Source organism: Coffea eugenioides, unplaced genomic scaffold, assembly GCF_003713205.1.
Source record: "Coffea eugenioides isolate CCC68of unplaced genomic scaffold, Ceug_1.0 ScVebR1_267;HRSCAF=911, whole genome shotgun sequence".
NCBI classification, from domain to species: domain Eukaryota; kingdom Viridiplantae; phylum Streptophyta; class Magnoliopsida; order Gentianales; family Rubiaceae; genus Coffea; species Coffea eugenioides.
The window spans coordinates 54,085-62,980 of NW_020863189.1; the positions used below are offsets into that span (position 1 = coordinate 54,085).

Below are 8,896 nucleotides of genomic sequence, written 5' to 3' on the forward strand. Positions count from 1 at the left end.
GCTCAGTGAAATTGTTAGAAACCTTAGGGAGGTTTCTAAAATTATCCCAAACATTTACAATGAAAAGAATTGAGTTTTGGGCTAGGAAGAGGGATTTCCCAATTTTGTATTGTTTCAGTTAATCACTATTATTCCATAATTACATATAAAACTTAAAAGTAGTTTTATTTGTTCTCCACAAGACTAATCGTACTCGTACCATGACTTAATTGAGTTGCCACTCGCCCAAAAACTCTTGAATTACATGTATTTTTGAAATATTCTTTTTTAAAAAATACTAATACGTTTATATCAAAAGATATAAAACAGCGAAATAAAATTTGTTACCCTACTAGTACATCACCAATGATATACTTCCATTTAGCACAAGATCATAACATTTTTTATTTGAAAAATATGTAGTTTATTACTTGTGTCATCTCCAAATACAAAAAAAGGAAGGGAAATAAAAAATAAATAAATAAGAAACAAAAGAGATGGAATGAAAATATAAAACAAAAAAATAAGAAACAAAAAAATACCAAATCTTTTTTGGCTATAAATATCATTATAGATTTTTAAACCAAATCTTTAATAGTATTTTCTATTTCTTTTTTATCTATTTTTATTTGGGTAAAAAATAAAAAAGCCCCCTGTGGTTAACCTAATACACAGAAAAGCCCTCCATGGTTTCAAAATATACAACACGACCCTTCATGCTTTGAACTAAATTGTAAAGGTGACGGAATCCGTTAAATTTAACGGAAATGGACGAAATAACCAAAATGTACTGATATAATTAAGCAAAAGACAGCTCAAAAAAATCATTTGTTTTATTCTCTAAGTAGAGAGAATTGAGGGTTAAGGGGTAGAATAGGTATATTTGATAAAAATTAGGCATAAAACATTTTTTTTAGGTTCCAATAAGTCATTTCCGTAAAGTTTAACGGATTCCGTCACCTTTATAATTTAGTTCAAAACATGAGGTGTCGTATTGTATATTTTGAAACCATAGGGGGTTTTTCTGTGTATTAGGCTTACCACAGGGGGCTTTTTTGTTTTTTACCCATTTTTATTTCAATTTATTCTTTTTTACATTTGGAGGAAAAAAAGAAGTAATGAAAGTGTAAATTTGTCAATTTATTAGTTTGAATTTTTTTTTTACTATTAACCGTTAGTTTTAATGGAAAAACTAATGGTGACATTTTAATTCAAATCATGAGAGAGTTATATATAAGTTTTTAAACCATACGAAAGTTATGTGATAAAACACTAAACCAAAGAAGGTGAAAGATAATTTATCCAAAATTATACTAGTAAGACTATTCGTATCAGTCATAAAATTAAGACAGAGTGACAGACAGCCGCTCATTACGTAACGTCCTCTTTTTCAAAAAAAAAAAAAAAAGGTCCTCTTTGTTGTCAATATATTTATCGTCCTCTTTGTAAAGTCCCTCTTAAGATTCCGTTGCCTCAAACTCATGGCGGGATTTAATGGCAAGCCAAGAATTCATCAGAAAGCAGTGGTCTTACTCCCAAAAAAACATGCCCCAACTATACTCATTTTCGCATTAAAGATGCATACTTCGCTCAGCTGATTGTGATCATGATTCTCTCCTTCAAACCAACTGCTCCAATTTTGAAGAACTCAAACTCAATGCGCTCCATTGGGTTGCCCTACAATTTCCAAAAAAAAAATTCTCTTTCGGCCATAAGTACTCAAGTCGTAGGTTCATGCAATGGCTTGCATTGTTTACATATCTCCAAAGAAGGATTTGTATTTTGGAACCCAACAACTTGGAAGCACCGGATTCTGCATGATCGTGTCCGCGAATTCCGACCTTTTTGTATGGATATTAAGCCCGAAGTAAAGATTTATAGCTTGAATTCGAATTCATGGAGGACGATTCATGATTTTCCATGTCATTTACAATCTGATTATATCCATCAATCTGATTGAAACTTGTTATTGTAATCGCAGGGGAGTGAAGCCATTAGCTTACTCCAAGTGTGGCAGGCGAGTGCTTTGGGACACTGTAATCAGCTCCTGTTGTTTGGCCTTGAAAAGCAATCAATTCTTAATGCTGCACCGCAAAATTTTTCTGCAGAAAGGCCTAATTTGGATATGCTTCTGCAAAGCCAAGTGTCAGCGTGGATGGTTTCAGAAACAGCAAAAATCACAACGAAGGAGGACTGAAAACACAAAATCTACAAGTTCAGAAAACAAGTATGGAGGTAGGTTGGTGGTGTATCGTATGTGGTCTGGTCATGTTGTTTTCTGATTTGTCTTCAAGCTTTAAACTGACCAGGTACAGGCTGCTAATTTAAGCTAAAATATCAACGCTTTTGGATAAGTGAAAAATACCAATATTTTTTACCATGCTGTAATGCAAAAATGATATAAAGCAACAAAATCTTCAACTTTTTTTTGAGTCTAACACAGAAGTAGGATTGTTAAGTCTTACCATCTGTGGAATTATGCTTAATATTGTGTTAAAATGCTAACCTAGTGAAGGCTCTGAAATTTCTGATTTTGTTGTAGTTTGGTTGGTCGTCAAAATTTCCATCCAAGTTCTGATAAATTGTGAAGTGAATGCGCTAAGGCAACTTGTCTTCCATTAAGTTAGTTGTTTTTTTCCATTCTTGCATGATCGTTTTCTATTATTTTCAAATGCATTTGTAAAGCGTTGATTACGAAAAGGAGAATATATTACCAGTATTTAAATCTTTTGTTACACCACTTTGTATACGTCATATAAAACCTTAAAATTATTTGTCCCAATTCTTTTGTGTGTGTGTGTGTTTTTTGGTTTTCTTCATTGTCTCAGCTATTTAAAATTAGAAAATCATATATTAAGTTACAATACAACTTAGCAAGAAATAAACTAGATCTACGTCCTTGATCTCTTGATTTTAGGGATTCCATATTTGTGTCTATCACTCAGGAAAATATTATGATTTTTAGTCGCTTTTTGTAGGTGGATTCTTTAAAATTTTGGTATGGATTAGTAGTATCATTCATCTACAAGAGACTAACAAGCACAAGCTAAGAGAGGTTTAATTAGTTAAACGTTAAAAAAAAGTGAAATGAAGTTGCAAAAAAACAAAAAAAAAAAAGTCCAAGTGCAATGCGTGATAATAGATATGAGTACGTGCATTCGAATAACAATTTGAGAGTACTATCCATACCTATTAGGCTCTCACAAAAATCCTCGGTAACTTGTCTTCAACAAAAAAGAAAAACCATGGCGTTGATAATTTGCAAAATAATGGAACCACTAGTTTGTTCCCTCGACTAGGAAACCAGTGCAACATAAACAAGGTGTTTTATCTAAAAGTACACAAATTGAAAACCAAGAAGTCTAGAGAAACCAAACACAGAGCGGTTCTTTTTTCTTTCTTTCCTTTTCTTCTCTTGGGAGGGGAGGAGGGGACGCATATCTGCTTTGGGCTTCAAACATATACTTCTTCAGCTGAATTGAGTTTTAAGCTGGATCAGCTAATGGAAATATAAACTCAGTACTCAGCATCTATCCATATACTTAAAAGAACAGAAAGGAAGGCATCCGTATCATCATTACATCTCATTGTCCAAAATTCAGTTCAAATGTGTACTTCACTCCTAGAAAAATAACCAGGCTTCTCAAAGTTCTCATTTCCAACTGCTTTAGAAGCTTTCCTGTGTGACAAAATCTTACCTGCACAGAAATAAAATATGGTTAAAGAAAGTTGAAGACATCAGAAAAGAGAAATCTCAGAATTTTGGAAATGTAGAAATGAAAAAAAAAAAAAAAAACTTCCAAATTGTCATCATCCATTAATTGGTTAATATGGTACTTCAATGGCAGAAAAGAGTTAGTGTTTAGAGATTTAGGCTGATACAGACATTATGCTTTAATTGAGAAACTTCACAATTGGTTAATTATGAACTTCACACTTTGTTAATTCAAGGCAACAAAGAAAAACTTCGAGCTACTTATTCTGTGCCTTCAAGAAATTGTTTCTTCTAAAATGCAAGAACAACAGTTACAAAAGCAAAATCCCTAGGACCAAGGAAAGAGTGAGAAGCAAAAAGGAAAACACCTAAGTGCCTATTCAGGAAAGAATGCTAGATAAAAAGATGGCAGCAAATCAAACAACTGCATTCAAGAATAATCAATTCCACCAACAACTTAAACCATCAAGAATAACATAAGCAAATTCAAAAACATTCAAGTTAAAGGACAGCAAATCAAGAATATCAAGTCCAGCATCAAGTTTAACCATCAACAATAGCAGAGGCAATTTCATAAAAATCCAAGACAAGTTGTGCCATTAGCATGATAAGAACCATATATGTGCAAGCTCCATCAACTGCTTAAAGATAAATGACAAGTGTAACCCCAAAGATTAGACTCATATTGTCAATCCAAGCCATACAACTTACCAACAAAGGAATTGCTGCAGATTACAGAAGACCTTTTTATAGAAACAACATGCACACATATGCAAAGACAACCTTAAAAACAGAACTAACGTGCCAATGACTACTTTTGTCGAGTTTGAAACTGAAAATCTTTATAAAAAATGGTGACATGCATATAGAGTGATTTAAATTATTGAGGTGCTGAATGACAAAAGTTCATTCTCAACAGTTGGTGCATCCTTCGATGACATGAGGTAGACAAGTTACTGCTTCTACAAGTACATAGCAGATATCCTGAGTCATACAAGGCACTCAAAATTAAGTTGCTGTACTTAGCTCCGAAAAAGGGCGAAAATTGACAAGGCATCATCTATTATATGCTGAAGTAATGCTTTCTACAAAGATTTGGTAAAAGTATATTGGATGAGATCACTGCACTTGTCTGCCTACCATCTTAAACAAAAACTAGTTAGCTAATAATTAATGCAACAAATTTTAAGATTAAAGACTATCTGTGCGCAGATACTGATATCTATAACTCAATGTCAGATCATGCAATTTGAGTATGAAAGCAACAGCAAATATAGGAGAATTGTTCATATGAGCAGAGATGAATATAAGAGGTAGAGAAGAGAGGACATTTGCCCTTACCAAGAATCTCTTCCCCGAGTATTTCATTCCACAACCTGACCCGAATATAAGAGGTGTGCTTTTGCCAGTGAGTGATAAGAGTTTGGCTAACGAGGAACAAGTGATTAGTAGACACTTGTTGAGAGTGTTTATTTTATAATAGAATAATCAATTCAGGAAAGTGTCCAAATGTACAAGTGAAATAAATTCAATTTGTAGGTTCACATGTTAATTCGGGTGTAATTTTAAGCGCTCTAAACAAGGGGAACAATATTTGGAGGATCTTAAAGATCCAGCAACAGCCAATTTGTAGGTTCACATGTTTTAATTTTTTTTATATTTGGTTTGGGATAAAACACTTTTACGGTGTTTTAATTTATTGAAGATTTGGTTTGGGATTATTTATTTAAAATTTTATTACTTGATTATGTAATTAGTCTTGTGCGAAATTGATTTTATTAGAAATTACAATGATAAATTAATAAATTAAAATTAAGTTTCGGGTTATTTCGGGTCTACCTGTCAACCCGAATTTTTCGGGTTCGGGTTCGGGTCAGGTATTCTGACCCGTTTCGGGTTGACGGGTCAGGTTCGAGTCAGCGGGTTTTCTATTATACCCGGGTCTCAACCCAACCCGTAAACCTGATTTGAACCCGATTGTCACCCCTATTATACCCGGGTTTTCTATTACTTGTTTGAAAGTTGATTGGATGAAGTATATCATCGCAGGGGAAGTGTGCTTGGCTTATCTACCAATACCCCCTTCTCAAGTTGAAGGAGAAGGAATCTGTGAATTATTCGTGTCAACTGCTCTTTTCAACTTAACTCAATATTGACCAAACTTGAGTAGCTTGATTAAAGATTATTGAGTTAGACTCAGGTGCAAAGCCAGAAATTAGACATGAAATAGATTAAGGCCAAAATCAAACTATTCCCCATTTCCCCCTCGATAAAAGACCAGGGGAACTGTTTTCAACAACAAAATGAAACTGAAAAGCAAACTTTGAAGTACCAAGTACTACTGGATCAATGCAAAGTACTTCTTTTCAATTTGAATCTAAATAAAAATGTTGTTGATAACAATAGAAACGTCAATGGAAAGTAAAAGATGGAATGTGTTATACCATCGAATAAACAAATACAGAATCAAAAAGAAAAGGAACCCCGGCGGGCCGAATTGAAACGACAACTAGCTAGCAGAAACTATAACATGATCTCCAACTCAAAGATGAAACATCCTCATTTGAGGCAAGATGGAGCGCAACAAATATCCTGCAATGTACTTATATGCTCGTTGTGTTGAATGAATTCCATCCCAGCTTATGTATTTATCAGGGTTAGGACATGCAGAAACTCCTTCAGCCCCACACATCTTTCGAGGATCAAAATTGTATGGCCCTGATCCACTTCCACAACAAGCCTTTTGTAAAGAATTTCTATCAAATCCTGCAAGAATTTTCAACCAAAAATTTTAAGTTGTGGGATTAAGCTAGATAATTAATTTAGTACATATATATACTTAAAAAAAATTTCGGCAAAATGATGGTATGGTAACAAATTAACTTACGTAGACGCTTGGCATGAGACAGGAGCCACAAGTAGGCGTTGTAGTAGTCACCATAGACAATGTCGACATAGGGATATTCTTTCTTCAACACGTTGATTGATGCTTTTAGAACTTCATTGTGAATTTCAGCGAAGTTGTTTAAGTCCTTGAGACACTGTTTTTCGTCATATGCTGCTGAGTTATTGGTGTGGAAGCTACTGAGATAAATTGGTAGACAACCAATTGGGAAGTTACCAGGGACAATAACTCGTCTTGCCCCAAAACCAATGACTCTCTGAAAACAGCAAAAATTAGCAAGATGAAAATAAGATTGTTAAATTTTTATTTGTACATATAAACAAACCCCTAATGAAAAATGCCATTTTTGAACAGTTGCAAAAAAAAAAGGAATTTGAGAAATTTTTTTTTAAAAAAAAGCAGTTTTGAGAAATTAAACATACTTGAAATTAAATTAACAAGGAAATTAAATCAAAAACAGAGAGAGCAATCACCCGAACAGCATCTGTAATACTTTGGACAACATCTGGCACTAAACCAGTTAACTCGTCCAAGGTTTTTCTTTGAACGAAGCCATAGTTATAGTCATTGCCTCCAATCTCACCAACAAAGAAAAGGGCACTTCTGAGCATTTTCCAACATCCTAGGGTTTAGATTAACAAAAAAAGAAATAGGATAATCAAAAATTGTTACCTTAATATATTCTTGATCTGTGCTAAAAAGTTAAATTAATTTGCTAACCTTCTTTGGCGTGACAAGTGGAGTTGAAGTGGGAAGCCATCCATTCCAATTGCACGCTAAGGGAACTATTGGTTGCTGGATTTGTAATGTTTTTAGCTTTCAATGCCTCTTCTGATAGAGCAGTAGCTCCAGCAACAGCAAAGTTTACCCCATGTTTGAAGTTTGCATGAGCTTTCTTGTAAGGTTCGAGGTATGGAAGACCAAATGCTGTTGCTGTTAAACAAAGTTCAACAATCTTAGTTGCTAATACGATTAGGAGTATTAAAAAAAAAAGAACCAAAATACGGACGTTCTACAAGAAAAATTAGGCCTAGTTTTTCCTCAAAAGAATTAATTGGAATTCTGCCTTGTTTGAAAAACTTTTTTCCTGATAAAAACCTATATATCCGCTTGTTAATTTTTTGTAATAAGAAAACTGACTTAAACGTTATGAAATTGGGATTTAATCTGCCCTCTCCATTTTAATTTCTCTTACTTTTGCATAAATTTTCTGGAGTAATTAAGCATGTTAATTTTCATGATATTCACGTAACACACATCAAGCCTGATTAGATGATGGTTCTGCTCGTTTAATTTTTTCAGTAGATTTAAACTTTTGATCCTTAATTAGATATCACATATAAAAAAATTAAACAAAAAAAAAGATCTAGAAGAGCTTGGGAAAATAAACAAATAGAATTAGGTTAAAAATTTGACAAACCAAAGAAACAGAAATTCACATAGCCTCAACCAGAAATAGGAAGATATCGTTGTAAATTAAAAAAAAAGGAAGAATAATGGTTGTAAACATAAATAAAGTTATAAGAGGCAAATTTCAAGAAAATTCTCAACTACAAAAAAAAAATAGTAATAATGAAAAGTAGTTTGGAATTATTTTTGGCGCATACCGAAATAGTCAACAATGAGGAGCCCAACCAGAAATAGGAAGATATGGTTGTAAATTAAAAAAAAAAAAGGAAGAATAATGGTTGTAAACATAAAAAAGTTATAAGAGGCAAATTGCAAGAAAATTCTCAACTACAAAAAAAATAGTAATAATAAAAAGTAGTTTGGAATTAATTTTGGTGCATACCGAAATAGTCAACCATGAGGAGCCCATTAGAACATCGACCAGTAGGTTTTCCAAACGTTGTCTCGCCATAAGGGGGTCTAGTGAACAAGAAACCACTGCCATGGGGACTCTCCAAAACAAGGTTTCCAGTATCAGAAATTGAGTCACCGAGCTGATATATCTTGTCAAGGTGATACAGCCTTCCCAGTTCAGCTGCTTTTTCAACATTCATAAAACCGGCCATGGTACCTCTGAATTTTCTTGCAGTGCAACCATGAGGATGTAAAAGAAGAAGAATTAAGAAGAAACCGAGACAAATAATGGAGATATGTTGACCCCTCGTAGCCATTGTTTCTTAGAAGATAACAAGAAAAAAACACGATTTGAATTGTTGATGTATAAAGTTCCTATGATTGATAGTGCTGAATATATAGGCACCAATAGAATTCCATTCACTTTAGGATTAGAGTACCAATCTCCTAGTATGTTTGACAAGGAAAAATACTAGGATTAGAATTGTTATGCT

General features: G+C 33.6%; 1 protein-coding gene across 1 annotated transcript; it reads right to left on the bottom strand.

The window, feature by feature from the left end:
• Window positions 1–6,236: 6,236 nt before the first annotated feature.
• LOC113757057 (GDSL esterase/lipase At5g03980-like) lies at window positions 6,237–8,614 on the bottom strand. The gene is made up of 5 exons (XM_027300465.1): window positions 8,392–8,614; window positions 7,320–7,532; window positions 7,073–7,221; window positions 6,582–6,855; window positions 6,237–6,460 (listed from the first exon to the last, which is right to left on the bottom strand). Exons 1-5 carry the CDS (start codon window positions 8,612–8,614, stop codon window positions 6,237–6,239), a joined length of 1,083 nt encoding a protein of 360 aa, XP_027156266.1.
• Between the last annotated feature and the right edge of the window lie 282 nt (window positions 8,615–8,896).